Source organism: Oncorhynchus clarkii, chromosome 22, assembly GCF_045791955.1.
Source record: "Oncorhynchus clarkii lewisi isolate Uvic-CL-2024 chromosome 22, UVic_Ocla_1.0, whole genome shotgun sequence".
NCBI lineage: Eukaryota > Metazoa > Chordata > Actinopteri > Salmoniformes > Salmonidae > Oncorhynchus > Oncorhynchus clarkii.
The window spans coordinates 36,809,479-36,832,335 of NC_092168.1; the positions used below are offsets into that span (position 1 = coordinate 36,809,479).

Genomic DNA, 22,857 nt, shown 5'->3' on the forward strand with positions numbered 1-22,857 from the left:
ATTGAGTTGCAACCCCTCACCCCTTTTGCCCTCAGAACGACCTCAATTGGTCAGGAGCTGGGACTCTACAAGAGGTTGAGAGAGTTCCACAGGGATGCTGGCCCATGTTGACTCCAATGCTTCCCATAGTTGTGTCAAATTGGCTGGATGCCCTTTGGGTGGTGGACCAATCTTGATACACACAGGAAACTGTTGAGCGTGAAAAACCCAGCAGTTCTTGACACAAACTGGTGCGCCTGGCACCTACCACCATACCCGTTCAAAATCTTTTGTCTTGCCCATTCACCCTCTGGCACACATACACAATCCATGTCTCAAGGCTTAAGCATCCTTCTTTATCCTGTCTCCTCCCCTTCATCTACACTGATTTGAAGTAGATTTAACAAGTGACATCAATAAGGGATCATAGACTGACCAGGTCAATTCAGGTGAAAGCTATGTCATGGAAAGAGCAGGTGTTCCTAATGTTTTGTACACTCCGTGTAGAGCCAGAGGAAGAAGTGAAAACGTCATTTAAATGGTCCTTTTTAACTGAGCACTGAGGTACTGGAGCTATGATAGCTTGTGAGGAATTGCATCGTCGTCTCTCTCCCCAGAGGCTCTTTCATTATTACTGTTCAGAAAGGGAAATTATGTCCACTCCTATTCCCCATTTGATTTGTTGTTCAAGCAACTCCAAATAGTTTTGCTTTCTCGCTTACTTTCCACACACTGCAGCCCTGCTACTCCTCACTGATTATGTCACTGGGACCATTGGCTGCTCTTGAGCCGGTTAGCCACTTCTTTACCACCAAATACCTGACTGGATTACCTGAGAGATTTGGTTGGTTGGTGGGCATACATAGACACATTAGCATTCATTCAGACTCCACACCAATTCACACATCTCTCCTCCCAACATCTCTCCTCCCTCTCTGTTCTCTCTGTCTTCATCTAAATGGATGAGTCTGGGTCAGGCAGGCTGTGGAGACAGAGCTGTCAGATAAACACAACTCCCCTAACTTCCCACACAACCAGGCAACAGGTTACTGATCTAACCTGATTAATGATTGTGCTACTTCAGGATGAAACATCTTCCACCTCATCACTTCTCTTAACTCGCTCTCTGTCCACTGAGCTCTGGAATCCCAGATGTTCTCTCTCTTTCTGTCCACTGAGCTCTGGACCCACAGATGTTCTCTCTTTCTCTGTCCACTGAGCTCTGGACCCACAGATGTTCTCTCTCTCTCTCTGCTTTAGGAAGAGGCTCCAATGTTATTTTTCCCCGTAGTGGAGACACAATAAATGAAAGAATAAGCAAGAAAAAGTGTTCTTCCGCTTATCCCAAGGAGGAGCCTCCTCCTCTCTAACTCAGCCCTATGTCCCCTCCCCCTCTGGTGCTCTGAATGTTCTCTGGGCACCCCTGTAGGTGTAGGCAGCCACCATATGTGAAAGAATAAGCCAGAAAATGACAGCTTTGTTTATCCTGTGTGTGATGCACCCATGTCTCCTTCACTTTATCCTGGTGGCATGCTGAATCCTTCCTGGCTGACTCACTCAGAGATTTGGTGGTGGGCCAAATCATAGAATTGACCCAAACAGGCCAAACAGCTGACCTAGCCTGATTCTCACTTTTTACCCATTGATTGCGCCGCTCACTTCAGGGGCAATTGATCAACTGTATTATTGGACCGGCCTTCTGAAATTAATGCTCTGCAGAGGGGTTTTAAGATGTATGCTCTGCTTAGTCGCGGTGGCAGGTAACCTAGTGGTTAGAGCATTGGGCCAGTAACCGAAAGGTTGCTGGATCGAATCCCCAAGCTGACAAGGTAAAAACCTGTCATTTTGCTCCTGAACTATGCAGTTAACCCACTGTTCCCCAGTAGGCCATCATTGAAAATAAGAATTTGTTCTTAACTGACTTGCGTAGTTAAAGGTTTGATAAAAATAAACATTTAGTCCCCAGGGGTCAGTGTGTTTTGATCTAATTTCTCTATATTTAGTACTACTGGTTCCTGCTGGTCCTTTATCAGGGCTCAGATAGCTGCTGGAGACCTTTCATCTACTCCCTTATCGGGCTGTGTGGTTCCCCTCTTAGTGATGGGGATGTTGGTCACCCCAATCACTATCTTTCTGTCTCTCTCTTTCTCTCACCCACACCTCTACATCATGTTAGAGGGCATGCCTAGTATTGTGCCGGTAACTATATCTGAGCAGGAGACCTATCGATGGTTTTCCTGGGGCAGCAACAGGAAGTAATGTGTGAGTCAAGATGTATGCTCTCTCCACCTGGCCTTCCATAACCTCTTCATTACAGGTCTGCTGAGCTCTACGCTAAGGCCACCAGGGCTTGAACAGGAAAACGGGGAAAAATAAACTCTTTGAGGTTCAAGTTTAGGTCAATGCTGCAGAGGAAAATGTGCTATTACTTACTTAACTTACATTATTTAGATGCATGAAACAAAGTTCAGCTAATTCCTAAATCATTCACACTCTAGGTTATATTGTGTGATTAGGGCTTGTTTTGAGGTAATGGACATAAATAACTTTATCACGTTATACTATTGTATATCATTGGTTTCTGGCATCGGTTTATACACAGTAACGAAGTCAATACTTGAACTAAGTGATTGGTTATTCTTAACATCTGTTATAAAGAACAGGAGTGTACCGATGATGACTTGCCTGCAGTGTGTAGAGAGATACAGATGAGTGACCTTCAACAAAGATTTACCAACAAATAATGTTCCTTTTCCCCCTCTTCTCTTCTCCCCATCTCCTCAGATTTGTCGTGGCTGAACTGGTGTCTGACGGGCTCCTGTGCCTTCAGCCTGGTCCTCATCCTCTTCTTCAGGGAATCCTACGACCGCCTCTACCTCGACGTCTTCGTCTCAGTCTGACAGACAACACACAAACAAACTGACCCAGGAGGAAAACAAAGACTGGAACAGTGTTAAACACATTGCACAAAGAAGAGGAGAAAAATAAGCGATATAGGAAGTCCAACCTAGCCCCCTTTTTGACCTTATAATAATTATAACTAACTGTAGTTGTAAATGTGTTATATGACGGTGGTCGTTGAGGCATTGTGATTTCCATGTAGCCAATGAGAAGAGCTGAAGAGCCGAGGGCCTCAGACAGTTAGTCATTAATGTTTAACTGTAAGGGACTGTTTGTCCTGCTGGCCTGGTCCTCAGATGCAGCATCGTCTTTTTCTTTTTCGTAGTGTAAAGTTCAAATTACAGTTGAACCGTTGTTTTTTTACCCGGCCATGGCATGATGAGGGACTGTTGTTGTTTACAGAAGTAATGTCTAAAGAGGCACTCTGTGGCAGGTGACCTGTGACCTGGCTGTTCTCTGGTTTTAATCAGGAAGGAGAGGCATGATTGGCTGAGGAGCTCTAGCAGCCAATCAACAGGCCCAACCGTGCCCGTCTATTCTAACAAGGGACCGCATAGCGTTTTAGTGTCACTCATAACTGCTGGTTATGAATGGCAGGGGGGAAACTGTCAAACTGAGCTGTTCTGCAAATGACCTGTGTACCTGGCGTTGAATAGTGACATATGAGCTCCCTTTTTTAAACCCCCCCCCCCCCTCTCTCTCTCTCAAGGAATATTATGCAAGACTGATAATGACAAACCGTTCCTCCCCTCCTGCATTTATATATTTTTAAAATCTCCCTATTGAATTGATTGGTCCCTGCCAGTGTCGTGGGCCGTGATTGAATGAGCCCCATTGAGTGTCTCTCTCAGCATGCAAAGTCAGAACTCTCTCTGTGTATTTCGAGGCTCTGCTGTGCAGGTCTCATGGTGTAATGAGACGATCCGTTTTCATTAGCAGTTGATAATGAGGAAGTAGGAAGTAGCAGTTTCCCCATTGTGACCTTTCAGCTTTGTTAAAGAAACTGACTACAGGAGTTTTGTTTCCGAGTTGGTTGTAGATGTAGACATTTTAGAAGATGTTCTCAAATGTTATTTTCTAAGTTTTTAGTTTGTTTTAATATGTGGGAGATTTTTTCCAATTTCAACTTGGCAATGCATTCTTTTTTTTCTATATTCCTCAGTAGACATGTCTGTTATTATTCCAGATATTTATGTATTGAGGGATCAGAACACTAACACAGTTGATAACAGTAACAGACAAATACAGAGACTCTATAATGAAATATGGGAATACTGCTTTCTGTTGCCCAGCTGAGACGTGGCTGATTCTGTATGGAAATGTGGTAATGGAGCCACATAACATAACCAGGAAGCTGGTCTACATGTAATGCACAACGTTCACCAGCAGGGAGCGCTGTGCTTGGGACACTGACAAAATAGGGAGTGGTTCTGTTAGCAGCTCTTTCCCTGGCATGCATGGAGTTGGTGGTGATGCTTCCCACCAAATACAAAACAGACGCGTAACAGACGCGTAACAGACGCTCAGAAAAGTGACATCCACAGAAAAGACAGGAACAACAAGGAACAAACTCGGCACAGAGTTTAGAGTGACAGGTCTAGCACACCCTCTGACCTTGTCACTCATCCGCAAGGTGCGACTGGGAACTGACAGCCTCTGTACAAGGGGTTGTCAGTTCCCAGTCAACCAGCTGTCTGGCAGAGAAACTGTCTGTGGAAAAAGTTTTCTTTGGGGTAGAAAAAAGTTTTCTTTGGGGTATAATGTATGTCCTAAAAAGCTTGCCTTTCATTTACTCCTTGTTTTACATTTTTTTACATTCTGTCTAGAGAAGTGTTATTTTTATCGTTACCATAGTGACAGAACACTTTGTTTTATCTCTTTGCTCTTTACCTTCAATACCTTGTGACATGTTGCCTTAATTACCTGTGAGCTGTGCATCCTGTCCCCACCCACACTGTGTCGATGATGTAGTCTGTATGTGTACAGTAGTGAAACACACGTTTCCATTACACTGCTAATCATGAGTTCCTGGGTTGGGGGTATAGATGTTCTTATCCTTGTTCTGTGAAACCAAAAACTAATGTATGTGAGATTTTAAGCACCTTATTAAAAATACATTTTGAAAATATATATCCACTCTTCTCCTCCCCTTAATTTTCAGTTTCACAATTAACTGTAGTAATATTTCTCAATACTGTAGTTACGGAGGAACATACATGCTATGTTATTCTGGTTGTTCTGGCAGGGCTGTAGGAAATGTTAGTTCCCATTTCCAGTTAATGAAACAAATCAACATTTCCTCAGTGTTGTAAAGTCCATAAAGACCCCTATACCCCCTAGAACAGTGTTTCCCATGTCCAGTACCTCAGTAAATGTTTTTGTTGTGGCCCGGACAAGCACGAGTCTCATGGTTCGGATAAGCATTTGTTTGGGTGTGCCTTAGCCTGGATCAGAACACGGCATGCACAACGTTCATGACCCAGGGGATCAACTGGAATGTAATAGTACTCCCGCATTCGTCCTCACACTATCCTCTATGGCAGCGTTTCCCAAACCTGGTCCTTAGCCCCCCCAGGTGCACAGCTTGTTTTTTGCCCTAGCATTACACAGCTGATTCAAATCATCAAAGCTTGATGATGATTTTGTTATTTGAATCAGCTGTATCGTGCTAGGGCACCGGTGGGGGAAACCCTGCTCTATGTCAGTCATACACACAAGTATTTCGCTTTCAGGGTAGTTGGATTGCAGTTCATTGCAGCAGTGCAGAGAGCAAGAATAGTCTTGTACTGTAGTGTAGTTAGCTTAGAGGCAGTGCACTTACATTTAAAGACAATGTTCCCCGCTTTAGCGGAGACCTCATTCACGGTAAACGCTACATATGTCGGCTCAATCGGAAATGACCTTTTACATTGCAGAATCTGTAACGCTTCATCTTGACAGATTGAATAGAGCACTAACTCTTCTTACTTCTAAGTGGAAAGTTGATAAAAATAGAGCCACCGTGTTTTCTTGTCAGAGAGAGAGAGGCAATGATACATACACTTTCAATTGTTCAGGATAACACAACAACAATTGGCCTGTTTAACTGCTTTCAAAAGCAGTCAACAATTTCTTCCACTTGTTCTGAATCCAGCCTTCGCCACCACAGATAGACTTGTCTTTGACACGCACATTTGTCTTTGTCATTGACGGCAGGTCTCTTGGGAGCAGAGCAGCCTGTTGGAAACAATAGTTTTCATTTTCTGACAAGCAATTTGGTGATTTTCTGTTTGGCTTTGTTCTCTCTGTCTGTCTTTTGTTTCTGCCGTTGTTGTTCCGCTGTCTGTCGTAGACTATGAGACTGAACGGATGCTGGTAGAAAATAGGCCTCCCTGTCTCTCCAGGTGACATTTTTATCTCTTCCATTCCAACTGCCACTCTTCACATCTCCATGCTGGGTTCCATTTAAATAGGTTGTTTTTTCTCAGGTTTTATGAAGAAGACAGCTTTGCTTCCCTCCATTCTTGGCAGGCAGGCAAGTGTCCTAACTGAAATCCCTGGATTATGAAAAATTGTCTGCACTTTCAAATGGCTCCTTTTTTAAATTGTCTTATCTTATATACACTGTATTACTGGGCTGTAGTGTTGATTAGGAGGGATGGGTTTAGGGGCCGGAACTATGAGCTGCATGACAGCTGGATCCTAGTTGGAATATCCATCATGAGTGACTTTGAGGTGTAAGCATGCACAAACACACACATGTGCACACACAAACACAAATGCACACACACACCACACTCTTAAAAACAAAGATGCTTGTTGGAACCAAATAAGGTTCTTGAGGGTGATGCCATTTTAGCGTCCCTGAAGAACCATAAGAGGGATGGTTCTTTGAAAGACCAAACAAAAATCCAAAACCAGAAATGTTTCAGCCCTCCAGGACTGGAAATGAATAGCCCTGCTATAGGACTGTGTTTCCCAACCCTGGTCAACCAGTACCCCCAACAGAACACAGTTTCATTGTACCTGTGGACAAACACACTCGGCTCATTGAGGGCATGATGATTATTTGACAAGTTGAATCTATTGTGCTTATCCAGGGTTACAATAAAATGTGTACTGATGGGGGTACTGGAGGACCAGGGTTAGGAAACACTGCTATAGGCTTTTAAGCCTTATTTGCATATTGCCCAGGGTACCTTTTAAGGGAATTGTGGGGTTTTCAGTAACAACCATGACTGTGTTTGCTAGTGACAGAGACATCATTACTGCATTCATTCATTTTCAGTCTTGTGGTCTTCACAAATTGAGATCCTACATGAATATGTTCTTATTAAAATATTATTTATAGGTCAAAATCATGTTTTTCATGAAATGTGATGATATTTTGATGAAACCAAATCAAAGTAAAAAAAAAAATGTCTGATGATTCTACATTGATAAAGTTTGATCATAGTTACTGGTCCCCTCCTCCATGTCAAATGCTTGGATTCAGGAGTTAGGATTATTAAGGGGATAGGGTGACATCCCCTTAACACTAATTTTAATCCATCAATCTGATATTCTCTTACCTAATTTAAATAAGTACCACCTTGTAACCAACATTGTAGAAAGTGTGTTTACAAAGGGGCGTGGTTTATATAGCTACAGTGAAGGAAAAAGTATTTGATCCCGTGCTGATTTTGTACGTTTGCCCACTGACAAAGAAATGATCAGTCTATAATTTTAATGGTAGGTTTATTTGAACAGTGAGAGACAGAATAACAACCAAAAAAATCCAGAAAAACGCATGTCAAAAATTTTATAAATTGATTTGCATTTTAATGAGGGAAATAAGTATTTGACCCCCTCACAATCAGAAAGATTTCTGGCTCCCAGGTGTCTTTTATACAGGTAACGAGCTGATATTAGGAGCACACACTTAAAGGGAGTGCTCCTAATCTCAGTTTGTTACCTGTATAAAAGATAAAAGACACCTGTCCACAGAAGCAATCAATCAATCAATCAGATTCAGAACTCTCCACCATGGCCAAGACCAAAGAGCTCTCCAAGGATGTCAGGGACAAGATTGTAGACCTACACAAGGCTGGAATGGGCTACAAGACCATCGCCAAGCAGCTTGGTGAGAAGGTGACAACTGTTGGTGTGACTTTTCGCAAATGGAAGAAACACAAAAGAACTGTCCTGGGGCTCCATGCAGGATCTCACCTCGTGGAGTTGCAATGATCATGAGAACGGTGAGGAATCAGCCCAGAGCTACACAGGAGGCTCTTGTCAATGATCTAAAGGCAGCTGGGACCATAGTCACCAAGAAAACAATTGGTAACACACTACGCTGTAAAGTACTGAAATCCAGCAGCGCCCGCAAGGTCCCCCTGCTCAAGAAAGCACATATACAGTGGGGCAAAAAAGTATTTAGTCAGCTACCAATTGTGCAAGTTCTCCCACTTAAAAAGATGAGAGAGGCCTGTAATTTTCATCATAGGTACACTTCAACTATGACAGACAAAATGAGAAAAAACATCCAGAAAATCACATTGTAGGATTTTTAATGAATTTATTTGCAAATTATGGTGGAAAATAAGTATTTGGTCACCTACAAACAAGCAAGATTTCTGGCTCTCACAGACCTGTAACTTCTTCTTTAAGAGGCTCCTCTGTCCTCCACTCGTTACCTGTATTAATGGCACCTGTTTGAACTTGTTTTCAGTATAAAAGACACCTGTCCACAACCTCAAACAGTCACACTCCAAACTCCACTATGGCCAAGAGAGAACTTGCACAATTGGTGGCTGACTAAATACTTTTTTGCCCCACTGTACATGCCCGTCTGAAGTTTGCCAATGAACATCTGAATGATTCAGAGGACAACTGGGTGAAAGTGTTGTGGTCAGATGAGACCAAAATGGTTTGGCATTCATTTGTGGAGTGTCTTTTTCCAAGCTGCTCCTTTTTGCTCTTCGCCTATCTGTCAGTGGCAGCTCAACAATCTCAACGTTCTCTCTATCGACCTCAACACCCAATCTACTCACACGCGCAAACACTCACATTCAGACTCATACGTACACGCTGTCTCTCTCTCCCCTTACCTTCGTTGGCCTATAATTTTATTTTTTTTTGTCAGAGAAAATGACAGTTTTTGTGGTATTGCTTTGTGCACTGACTTTACTGAACTCTGGAGAAAACTAACATTGTCCCTGGGTGAGGACATCTGACAATGTGCTCTCCCGTCCATTGGACATTTTGTCTGCGGGAACTCGCTCTTTTTCACTCGGTCCACTCGTCCAAGTGCCGATGTATTTGTTGCATGATGTGAACAGTACAAATTTGTGTCACTACCAAAGTCTAATGGTTTTAAATGACTGTTTTATATTGTCTGGCAACTCACTTGTAGAATGTGCTTGCAGTAGGTCTCTTAAAAAAGAGAAGCAGTGCAAGGTTATTAAACAAAGGTGCCTCGTTATTCTTCTTTTGTTCATATCAGGTAACGTGCAACCTAACCCTGGCCCTGATATGCAATGTCTCCAAACCCCTCTGATTTTAAATCAAGATCTGGTTTTGGTATTTTTCAGTTAAATGTACCCAGCCTGTTGTCAAAAATTGATGTGGTTAGGATTTGGGCTAAATCAACTGATGCTGATGTAATTGTGTTTTCTGAAACATGGCTCAGCAAGTCTGTTTTTGATAAGGATATTTGTATAAGTGGTTACAATGTTTATCGCACTGATCGGGTTAAGAAAGGTGGGGGTGTGGCTACATATGTAAAATCTAAATTCCATGTAAGTGTGGCAAAGTCTGAAACTATTTGTAAACAGTTGGAATTTCTTGCTTTGAATATTGAGGTTTCAAAGTGTCTCTCTATAACTGTGATTGGCTGTTATAGACCCCCCTCTGCTCTCTATAACTGTGATTGGCTGTTATAGACCCCCCTCTGCTCTCGGTGATGCATTTTCTTCTTTGATGAACCTTATGTTTAAACTTCTTTACAGTGAAATGATTGGTGATCTCAACTGGTGTTGGTTAAAGCCGGTGTCTGATGATTTAAAAATGTTTTGTAATTCTATGAATCTTACCCAGTTGAATAACTCACCCACCCGCCCAAATCTTAAATGCCCAGATAAATCTACCCTGATTGATTTGATATTGACAAATGTTCCACATAAATATTCTGCGGTTGGTGTTTTTTGTAATGATTTAAGTGACCATTGTGCTGTTGTTGCTGTTAGAAATACTGAGGTTCCAAAGACAAAACCCACGTTTTATTCGTAAGAGAAATTTGAAGTGTTTTAATGAGCAGGCTTTCTTTCATGATTTGTTTTATTTTGACTGGCTGCTTTGGACCTTGACGTACGTTTTCCTGTCTGCTGATAACTGAGGAGGAACAAGATTGAGTTTATCCCTGATGTGGAAATTGCCTGAATTCTTTCATGATGGTTTTTCCCAAATAGTAAACAAACATGCCCCATTCAGCAGGTTCAGGGTTAAAGGGCGGGATAATCCATGGTTTTCTTCTGAGCTGTCTTGTATTATACACGACCGTAATCTAGCCTGGGCTAAAGCAAGGAAATCATGTTCTGATGCTGATTGGCTTATTTTTAGGCAGTTACGAAACAAGTGTTCTTTTCTTCTCAAGAAGGCCAAGTCTGAATATTTTATGTCTGTTACCACTGATAACCTGAATGACCCTAGAAAGTTTTGGAAGGCTATTAAGTCTATGTCTGGTAACAGTAATGTTAATGAATTACCGTCATGTGTTTTGAAGGACTCTGTTGCTGTATATGACAAAACTGAAATGCTGAATTGTTTCAATGAGCCTGTTTTTCTTTTGATGCCAGAAGGAGGCTAGTATCAGCTACATTTATGCCTTTACTAGACTATGGGGATATTTTATATATGAATGCTTCCGCTCAGTGTTTGAGATCAATTGACACTCTTTACCATGGCACTATGAGATTTATTTTAAACTGCAAAACCCTTACGCACCACTGCACTTTGTATACCAGGGTTGGCTGGCCTTCTCTAGTCACTCGTAGGCTCAGTCACTGGTATACTTTTATTTACATTTTGGGTTTACTACCTTTTTTATTTGGGCATTTTTATTGTTCAGATATGTGGTGGGTACTCTCTTCGTTCGCTGGACTTTATCCTGCTAACTGTTCCAAATGTCCGAACTGAATTTGGTAAAAGGGCTTTTATGTACTCTGCGCCATCGTCTTGGAACACTTTACAAAATACTTTTAAACTGGAAGAACGTCCCGATTGGTGTTTTTAAGTCACTGATGAAGGTTTTTGAGGCTGATTCCCTGACCTGCCAATTTTTTTAATTTGCTGTTTTATACTCTTGTGAATTCAATGGTTTTTACTAGATTACTTGTAGTTTTTTATGTCTGTCCGTAATTTTTTTTGTAATGACTTGGTGCTGCCTATCTTGACCAGGACGCTCTTTAAAGAGAGATTTTAATCTCAATGAGCCCTTCCTGGTTAAATAAAGGTTAAATAAATAAAAATTAATTAATTAACTCAACTTGCCGTGTTTGGAGGAGGAGGAATGCTGCCTATGACCCCAAGAACACCATCCCCACCGTCAAACATGGAGGTGGAAACATTATGCTTTGGGGGTGTTTTTCTGCTAAGGGGACAGGACAACTTCACCGCATCAAAGGGACAATGGACGGGGCCATGTACCGTCAAATCTTGGGTGAGAACCTCCTTCCCTTAGCCAGGGCATTGAAAATGGGTCGTGGATGGGTATTCCAGCATGACTATGACCCAAAACACATGGCCAAGGCCTAGCCAGTCTCCAGACCTTAATCCCATAGAAAATCTGTGGAGGGAGCTGAAGGTTCGAGTTGCCAAACGGCAGCCTTGAAACCTTAATGACTTGGAGAAGATTTGCAAAGAGGAGTGGGACAAAATCCCTCCTGAGATGTGTACAAACCTGGTGGCCAACTACAATAAATGTCTGACCTCTGTGATTGCCAATAAGGGTTTTGCCACCAAGTACTAAGTCATGTTTTGCAGAGGGGTCAAATACTTATTTCCCTCGTGAAAATGCGAATAAATTTAGAACATTTTTGACATGAGTTTTTCTGGATTTTTTTTGTTATTATCCTGTCTCTCACTGTTCAAATAAACCTACCATTAAAATGATAGACTGATCATTTCTTTGTCAGTGGGCAAACGTACAAAATCAGCAGGTGATCAAATACTTTTTTCCCCTCACTGTAGATAGCTAATCTACTTGTAAAAAAATAAATATTGTAGGATGTCAGCAAGTATAGTTAGGATAATATAAAGCATGTAGTTTTCCCTTAATACAGTAGCCACATCAGGCCTACAAGTCATATTATGTTGGCTTGCAAAGTGATGTGTAATTCCTATCGGAATCCAACCAGACTGAGGATATTCAACATTAACAATGTTTATTCACCTGCATCCTGCATTCAGAAGGATGGCCAGGGTTGGGAAAACTAAGTTAAACATCTAAACTGGACCAACCAGTTCAGTAACGGGTGAAATAAGGATTTTATTTACATTTGAGCTAGCAGGCCACAGGGTCTTGTGCTTCCAGGTGTGTCTGCTCGCTACTCAGGTTGTCCTTCCACCAGTCCCGGTTCCATCACCAGACCACAAGCCACAACACAAACACTGGACACAGCACAGACCAACCACAGCTGCCAATTCCTTTCAGCAGCTGTCAGACAAGACTCAACCCCTTCCCCCCCGTCAACACAAAGACACAGACACATTGTGGATGGACTAACAGACTGAATGGACTGATAGATTTTTCAGATACATTTTTTGATTGATTGATTGCTTTTGTTTCGTTGTTTTTTTGTGTTTGGTTGGATGATCGTTTGGTTTGCCTAATTTGAATTTATTATTTATTATTTAGAATGGTTTATTATTTAGATTTTTAAATTAATGATGGATTGAATTTTAACTTGTTGAACATTTATTACTGTACTGAATTTAGGAAAAAATAAATACATTTAACTGTTATTTATATTTGAGTAGCATATGATGAACGAATCAATCAGTGTACATGCAAAAACATCTATCTAGAGCATTCTGGGAAATATGATAATGATGGGTGTGGTTTTGGTTCAACTCTGTTTATTAATTAACACCAACACTGGGGTTCTTACACAACACTGTGTTCATATAACTCTTTACAGTGTTAATTTAACTCTTGAATCAAAACTAGAAATCGGGGTGGCAGGTAGCCTAGTGGTGAGAGCGTTGGACTAGTAACTGAAAGGTTGCAAGATTGAATCCCTGAGCTGACAAGGTAAAAATCTGTCATTCTGCCCCTGAACAAGGCAGATAACCCACTGTTCCTAGGCCGTCATTGAGGGATTCAATCTAGCAACTTTTTGGTTACTGGCCCAACGCTCTAACCACTTGGCTACCTGCTGCCCCGATGATGAGGAGGATGAACTGGCCAATCAATTAATATTTTTAATGATACGCCCATACAATTCTGTTGTTGGGGTACACCCACACCATTCTGTTGTTGGGTTACGCCCACACCATTCTGTTGTTGGGGTACGCCTACACCATTCTGTTGTTGGGGTACACCTTCATCATTCTGTTGTTGGGGTACGCCCACACCATTCTGTTGTTGGGGTACACCCTCACAATTCTGTTGTTGGGGTACACCCACACCATTCTGTTGTTGGCATCCGCCCACACCATTCTGTTGTTGGGGTACGCCCACACCATTCTGCTGTTGGGTTACGCCCACACCATTCTGTTGTTGGGGAACGCCCACACCATTCTGTTGTTGGGGAACGCCCACACCATTCGGTTGTTGGGGTACACCCACACCATTCTGTTGTTGGGGAACACCCACACCATTCTGTTGTTGTGTTACGCCCACACCATTCTGTTGTTGGGTTACGCCCACACCATTCTGTTGTTGGGGTACGCCCTCACCATTCTGTTGTTGGGGTACACCCTCACCATTCTGTTGTTGGGTTACGCCCACACCATTCTGTTGTTGGGGTACACCCTCACCATTCTGTTGTTGGGTTACACCCACACCATTCTGCTGTTGGGTACACCCTCACCATTCTGTTGTTGGGTTACGCTCACACCATTCTGTTGTTGGGTTACGCCCACACCATTCTGCTGATGGGGTACACCCACACCATTCTGTTGTTGGCATCCGCCCACACCATTCTGTTGTTGGGTTACGCCCACATCATTCTGTTGTTGGGTTACGCCCACACCATTCTGTTGTTGGGTTACGCCCACACCATTCTGCTGTTGGGGTACGCCCACACCATTCTGCTGTTGGGGTACGCCCACACCATTCTGCTGTTGGGGTACGCCCACACCATTCTGCTGTTGGGGTACGCCCACACCATTCTGCTGTTGGGGTACGCCCACACCATTCTGCTGTTGGGTTACGCCCACACCATTCTGTTGTTGGGGAACGCCCACACCATTCTGTTGTTGGGGAACGCCCACACCATTCTGCTGTTGGGGTACACCCACACCATTCTGCTGTTGGGGTACACCCACACCATTCTGCTGTTGGGGTACACCCACACCATTCTGCTGTTGGGGTACACCCACACCATTCTGCTGTTGGGTTACACCCACACCATTTTGCTGTTGGGTTACGCCCACACCATTCTGCTGTTGGGGTACGCCCACACCATTCTGTTGTTGGGTTACGCCCACACCATTCTGCTGTTGGGTTACGCCCACACCATTCTGCTGTTGGGGTACACCCACACCATTCTGCTGTTGGGGAACGCCCACACCATTCTGCTGTTGGGGTACGCCCACACCATTCTGCTGTTGGGGTACGCCCACACCATTCTGTTGTTGGTGAACACCCACACCATTCTGCTGTTGGGGTACGCCCACACCATTCTGCTGTTGGGGTACGCCCACACCATTCTGTTGTTGGGGTACACCCACACCATTCTGTTGTTGGTGAACACCCACACCATTCTGCTGTTGGGGTACGCCCACACCATTCTGCTGTTGTGTTACGCCCACACCATTCTGCTGTTGGGGTACACCCACACCATTCTGTTGTTGGTGAACACCCACACCATTCTGCTGTTGGGGTACGCCCACACCATTCTGCTGTTGGGGTACGCCCACACCATTCTGTTGTTGGGGTACACCCACACCATTCTGCTGTTGGGGTACACCCACACCATTCTGTTGTTGGTGAACACCCACACCATTCTGCTGTTGGGGTACGCCCACACCATTCTGCTGTTGTGTTACGCCCACACCATTCTGCTGTTGGGGTACGCCCACACCATTCTGCTGTTGGGGTACACCCACACCATTCTGCTGTTGGGGTACACCCACACCATTCTGCTGTTGTGTTACGCCCACACCATTCTGCTGTTGTGTTACGCCCACACCATTCTGCTGTTGGGGTACGCCCACACCATTCTGCTGTTGGGGTACACCCACACCATTCTGCTGTTGTGTTACGCCCACACCATTCTGCTGTTGGGTTACACCCACACCATTCTGCTGTTGGGGTACACCCACACCATTCTGCTGTTGGGTTACGCCCACACCATTCTGCTGTTGGGGTACACCCACACCATTCTGCTGTTGGGGTACACCCTCACCATTCTGCTGTTGGGTTACACCCACACCATTCTGCTGTTGGGGTACGCCCACACCATTCTGCTGTTGGGGTACGCCCACACCATTCTGCTGTTGGGGTACGCCCACACCATTCTGCTGTTGGGGTACGCCCACACCATTCTGCTGTTGGGTTACGCCCACACCATTCTGTTGTTGGGGAACGCCCACACCATTCTGTTGTTGGGGAACGCCCACACCATTCTGCTGTTGGGGTACACCCACACCATTCTGCTGTTGGGGTACACCCACACCATTCTGCTGTTGGGGTACACCCACACCATTCTGCTGTTGGGGTACACCCACACCATTCTGCTGTTGGGTTACACCCACACCATTTTGCTGTTGGGTTACGCCCACACCATTCTGCTGTTGGGGTACGCCCACACCATTCTGTTGTTGGGTTACGCCCACACCATTCTGCTGTTGGGTTACGCCCACACCATTCTGCTGTTGGGGTACACCCACACCATTCTGCTGTTGGGGAACGCCCACACCATTCTGCTGTTGGGGTACGCCCACACCATTCTGCTGTTGGGGTACGCCCACACCATTCTGTTGTTGGTGAACACCCACACCATTCTGCTGTTGGGGTACGCCCACACCATTCTGCTGTTGGGGTACGCCCACACCATTCTGTTGTTGGGGTACACCCACACCATTCTGTTGTTGGTGAACACCCACACCATTCTGCTGTTGGGGTACGCCCACACCATTCTGCTGTTGTGTTACGCCCACACCATTCTGCTGTTGGGGTACACCCACACCATTCTGTTGTTGGTGAACACCCACACCATTCTGCTGTTGGGGTACGCCCACACCATTCTGCTGTTGGGGTACGCCCACACCATTCTGTTGTTGGGGTACACCCACACCATTCTGCTGTTGGGGTACACCCACACCATTCTGTTGTTGGTGAACACCCACACCATTCTGCTGTTGGGGTACGCCCACACCATTCTGCTGTTGTGTTACGCCCACACCATTCTGCTGTTGGGGTACGCCCACACCATTCTGCTGTTGGGGTACACCCACACCATTCTGCTGTTGGGGTACACCCACACCATTCTGCTGTTGTGTTACGCCCACACCATTCTGCTGTTGTGTTACGCCCACACCATTCTGCTGTTGGGGTACGCCCACACCATTCTGCTGTTGGGGTACACCCACACCATTCTGCTGTTGTGTTACGCCCACACCATTCTGCTGTTGGGTTACACCCACACCATTCTGCTGTTGGGGTACACCCACACCATTCTGCTGTTGGGTTACGCCCACACCATTCTGCTGTTGGGGTACACCCACACCATTCTGCTGTTGGGGTACACCCACACCATTCTGCTGTTGGGGTACGCCCACACCATTCTGCTGTTGGGTTACGCCCACACCATTCTGCTGTTGTGTTACGCCCACACCATTCTGCTGTTGGGTTACACCCACACCATTCTGCTGTTGGGGTACACCCACACCATTCTGCTGTTGGGTTACGCCCACACCATTCTGCTGTTGGGGTACACCCACACCATTCTGCTGTTGGGGTACGCCCACACCATTCTGCTGTTGTGTTACGCCCACACCATTCTGCTGTTGGGGTACACCCACACCATTCTGTTGTTGGTGAACACCCACACCATTCTGCTGTTGGGGTACGCCCACACCATTCTGCTGTTGGGGTACGCCCACACCATTCTGTTGTTGGGGTACACCCACACCATTCTGCTGTTGGGGTACACCCACACCATTCTGTTGTTGGTGAACACCCACACCATTCTGCTGTTGGGGTACGCCCACACCATTCTGCTGTTGTGTTACGCCCACACCATTCTGCTGTTGGGGTACGCCCACACCATTCTGCTGTTGGGGTACACCCACACCATTCTGCTGTTGGGGTACACCCACACCATTCTGCTGTTGTGTTACGCCCACACCATTCTGCTGTTGTGTTACGCCCACACCATTCTGCTGTTGGGGTACGCCCACACCATTCTGCTGTTGGGGTACACCCACACCATTCTGCTGTTGTGTTACGCCCACACCATTCTGCTGTTGGGTTACACCCACACCATTCTGCTGTTGGGGTACACCCACACCATTCTGCTGTTGGGTTACGCCCACACCATTCTGCTGTTGGGGTACACCCACACCATTCTGCTGTTGGGGTACACCCTCACCATTCTGCTGTTGGGTTACACCCACACCATTCTGCTGTTGGGGTACGCCCACACCATTCTGCTGTTGGGGTACGCCCACACCATTCTGCTGTTGGGGTACGCCCACACCATTCTGCTGTTGGGGTACGCCCACACCATTCTGCTGTTGGGTTACGCCCACACCATTCTGTTGTTGGGGAACGCCCACACCATTCTGTTGTTGGGGAACGCCCACACCATTCTTCTGTTGGGGTACACCCACACCATTCTGCTGTTGGGGTACACCCACACCATTCTGCTGTTGGGGTACACCCACACCATTCTGCTGTTGGGGTACACCCACACCATTCTGCTGTTGGGTTACACCCACACCATTTTGCTGTTGGGTTACGCCCACACCATTCTGCTGTTGGGGTACGCCCACACCATTCTGTTGTTGGGTTACGCCCACACCATTCTGCTGTTGGGTTACGCCCACACCATTCTGCTGTTGGGGTACACCCACACCATTCTGCTGTTGGGGAACGCCCACACCATTCTGCTGTTGGGGTACGCCCACACCATTCTGCTGTTGGGGTACGCCCACACCATTCTGTTGTTGGTGAACACCCACACCATTCTGCTGTTGGGGTACGCCCACACCATTCTGCTGTTGGGGTACGCCCACACCATTCTGTTGTTGGGGTACACCCACACCATTCTGTTGTTGGTGAACACCCACACCATTCTGCTGTTGGGGTACGCCCACACCATTCTGCTGTTGTGTTACGCCCACACCATTCTGCTGTTGGGGTACACCCACACCATTCTGTTGTTGGTGAACACCCACACCATTCTGCTGTTGGGGTACGCCCACACCATTCTGCTGTTGGGGTACGCCCACACCATTCTGTTGTTGGGGTACACCCACACCATTCTGCTGTTGGGGTACACCCACACCATTCTGTTGTTGGTGAACACCCACACCATTCTGCTGTTGGGGTACGCCCACACCATTCTGCTGTTGTGTTACGCCCACACCATTCTGCTGTTGGGGTACGCCCACACCATTCTGCTGTTGGGGTACACCCACACCATTCTGCTGTTGGGGTACACCCACACCATTCTGCTGTTGTGTTACGCCCACACCATTCTGCTGTTGTGTTACGCCCACACCATTCTGCTGTTGGGGTACGCCCACACCATTCTGCTGTTGGGGTACACCCACACCATTCTGCTGTTGTGTTACGCCCACACCATTCTGCTGTTGGGTTACACCCACACCATTCTGCTGTTGGGGTACACCCACACCATTCTGCTGTTGGGTTACGCCCACACCATTCTGCTGTTGGGGTACACCCACACCATTCTGCTGTTGGGGTACACCCACACCATTCTGCTGTTGGGGTACGCCCACACCATTCTGCTGTTGGGGTACACCCACACCATTCTGCTGTTGGGGTACGCCCACACCATTCTGCTGTTGGGGTACACCCACACCATTCTGCTGTTGGGGTACACCCACACCATTCTGCTGTTGGGGAACACCCACACCATTCTGCTGTTGGGGAACACCCACACCATTCTGCTGTTGGGGTACACCCACACCATTCTGCTGTTGGGGAACACCCACACCATTCTGCTGTTGGGGTACGCCCACACCATTCTGCTGTTGGGGTACACCCACACCATTCTGTTGTTGGGGTACACCCACACCATTCTGCTGTTGGGGAACACCCACACCATTCTGCTGTTGGGGAACACCCACACCATTCTGCTGTTGGGGTACACCCACACCATTCTGTTGTTGGGGTACACCCACACCATTCTGCTGTTGGGGTACACCCACACCATTCTGCTGTTGGGGTACACCCACACCATTCTGCTGTTGGGGTACACCCACACCATTCTGCTGTTGGGGTACACCCACACCATTCTGCTGTTGGGGTACACCCACACCATTCCAACACAGAAAAGCTGCTTTTTAACATATTTAATTAGCATTTTTGGTAGGAAAACAATTTCACTCATATTGTAATTAATTATCGTTCATTTTTCATAGAAATTTGAAAACACTGGACAGTTACTTTAAACTTCACAAGGCTCATAAAGGATAACATTTACATGTATAGAAGTAAACTCAGAAGTCATGTGCTAAGGTGAAATGTATTTTTGTGGATCGAGTTGTCAATGACAAACAGCATTCTCCTTTTCCTGTCCACGCCAAAATGAGCTACATCAATATTTTTAACACTTTTATTTCTAGCTGTAGAGGGTTAAGAAGAACTAGCAAGCAGACAGCCAGTTTAGCGTTCAGTCTCCAAACTGCACACTCACAGGGCCATACACACTACACACACTGACACTCCAACACACATACAAACACTCACTCCATCATTTGCTCACACATTTATACTGACTACACACACTCACAGGTAATCATTATATACGCTGCTGCTACTCTGTTTATCATATATCCTGATGCCTAGTCAGCTTACCCCTATAAATATCTACCTCTATCGAGTCAGTATCCCTGCAGATTCTAAATATGGTACTGGAACATGCTTACCTAGTTTATAGTGTTCTTCATATTTTTATATCTTGTGGGTTTTTGTTCTACCTTGTTATTTTTATATCTTGTGGGTTTTTGTTCTACCTTATTTTTACATAGTTATTGATTACTGCATTGTGGCGGTTAGAGCTGGCAAGGAACTATACTTAAAAAATGTAAAACTTGAAACTAATGTAGGGAGACAATGCCTAAAGGAGGCAGCATGTCGTCAGAGTTAAGGCTGTTATGGTAACCAGGCAGGTGGAAACGTCACGGCCAGGAGAGCACTGGACCCTTTGATCCAGCAGGCTTCCTATTTAAATCACACACACACAGACGCACACACACATATGCTAACGTTTTAAAGTGCACCTCCGTCCGTCTGTCTGCCTACCTTGGTTAATCTAAACAGACAGAAAGTTGCCCCAGCTATATCTCTGTGGGTTCCTGGGAAACAGTCTCTCTCTGTCTCTCTCTGTTGCGCACACACGCAAGCACGCACACACGCACGCACGCACACATGCACACACACACACACACACACACCTTCTCTTCCTCTCATCACAAGTGAACTAAGGTATGTTTTGTTTCATGCCGGAGACCAAGGTTGCCTTTGATAGCTCTGTTCAGACAATGTGACTAAGCACTCAATGCATGAACAAAGTGTAGGAAGGGGTACAGCCAGGGACTTAGCATCCTTTTTCACTCTGGATGAAAACGTGTCAGGCAGGGTTTGGCTGTATAGTGAATGTCTTGGAGCTGTAGAGGAGCATTCAGCAGGTGACTGGGTAACTGGGAGTTCATGGTAGCTCAGCAGGGGTTTAGATGACTGAATGGCTGGGGAATGCAGAGGGTCAGTGGGCAACAGTTTCCTTCCTTTGGATAAAAATATGTCAGGTTTTAGGTAGTGAATGGCTGTGGGACGCAGAGGGGCGGTGGGCAACAGTTTCCTTCCTCTGGATAAAAATATGTCAGGGTTTAGGTAGTGAATGGCTGTGGGACGCAGAGGGGCGGTGGGCAACAGTTTCCTTCCTCTGGATACAAATATGGCAGGGTTTAGGTATTGAATGGCTGGGTGAGAGGTACAATCAAAGGTGCAATCAGCAGGCAACTGAGCGTCTATGGAGGGTCTCCAGCTTCATTAACCTATCCCTATGGCGCGTCGGAGTGGCACTGAGACCATCACTGGCCTGACGCTGACGTCAAGTACCTGTCACACACCTGATGTTGCTCAGCTGCTGTTCTCTCAGAGGAGGGGAGAGAGAGGGGGGAGAGAGGGAGGGAGACAGGGGGAGAGAGGGAGGGAGACAGGGGGAGATGGGGGGAGAGAGGGAGGGAGACAGGGGGAGATGGGGGGAGAGAGGGAGGGAGACAGGGGGAGATGGGGGAGAGAGGGAGGGAGACAGGGGGAGATGGGGGAGAGAGGGAGGGAGACAGGGGGAGATGGGGGAGAGAGGGAGGGAGACAGGGGGAGATGGGGGAGAGAGGGAGGGAGACAGGGAGATGGGGGAGAGAGGGAGGGAGACAGGGGGAGATGGGGGAGAGCGAGGGAAAATTAGATACAGGAAAGGGAGGGAGAGAGAGAAAGTGAGAGTGAGACAGAGAGGTAGAGGGAGAGAGTGATGAGTATTGAGGTAGCGTGCTGGAAGATGGAGGGACCGAGTAAAGTCACCCTTATCTCTCTCTCTCTCTCTCTCTCTCTCTCTCTCTCTCTAACACTGTCTCTCTCTAACACTGTCTCTCTCTTTCTCTCTCTCATTCTCTCTCTCCCTCTACCTCTCTGTCTCTCCCTCTCTCTCTCTCTCTTGCTCTCTCTCTCTTTCCCTCTCTGTCTGTTTAGTTAGGTGGTTAGGTGACTGCAGCCAGAACACAGACACTGTGATTGAAACATATTGCCTCGCTGTTGAAAAGAGTCAGACAGGTGAGGGCAGGGCTGACGAAGTACACTATCTGCCAACATAACCGGATCAGGGTGGAATACAGCTCTTGGCAATGTCTCTTTCTCATTGTCGCATCGCCTACAGTATGTAGTAGGATTTTCACCCACCTCTGAAGCAGACAACAAATCTGCCAACAGTTAAAATCTTCGAAGAAATCTTTGATCTCTACCTAACACCTCCCCCAAAGTCCCATCGTCCTCCATTTATCCTGGAAGATACACTGTTCAGCTACAGTATGTGGGCTTTATAAATCCCTCTATCTTGCTCTTTGTCTAAACACAAAGTCTAGCACAACCACCATGTCTATTATTATGTGGAATATAATGATTTGACATTATTTTGTCAGGGTTGATATGTTTTTCATTAGAGCAAATCAAGTCTGACAATTTAAAGTGGAAATTACAATCAGAAGCCTTTTTAAACCTAGAATACACAAAAAGTTTGCGTATCCTGAAAATTCTCAGCAACAAATGAACATCCTACATCTACGGTCAACTAGCTGAACCATAGAGTCTTCCAGCTCCAGCTCCTCCTCCACTGTGTTTGTGAGTTTATACAGATTTCCCCTACGCTCAGCATAGAAGGTATATAATCTGTGACAGAAAGAACGAGCACGACTTGATAGATCCGCTCAGCAGCTTACAGCCCTGGTCACAGCAGCAGAGGAGTGGATAGAGGAGAGGATAATGCAGGCTAGAGAAAGGTAACAGCCACAAGAGATCTACTAACAATGAACCTGTTTGTCATATTT

The 22,857-nt window shown here is 45.9% G+C and overlaps 1 protein-coding gene across 1 annotated transcript in view; it reads left to right on the forward strand.

Annotated features, from left to right (window-relative positions):
* The window catches only part of LOC139380839 (solute carrier family 49 member 4 homolog), a 72,995-nt gene extending 67,985 nt beyond the window's left edge, over positions 1-5,010 (forward strand). The window contains exon 9 of the mRNA XM_071123936.1: positions 2,764-5,010. Coding sequence (XP_070980037.1) covers positions 2,764-2,879 — 116 coding nt within the window. The 3' untranslated portion in view covers positions 2,880-5,010. The remainder of the gene's footprint in view (positions 1-2,763) is intronic.
* The last annotated feature ends 17,847 nt before the right edge of the window (positions 5,011-22,857 follow it).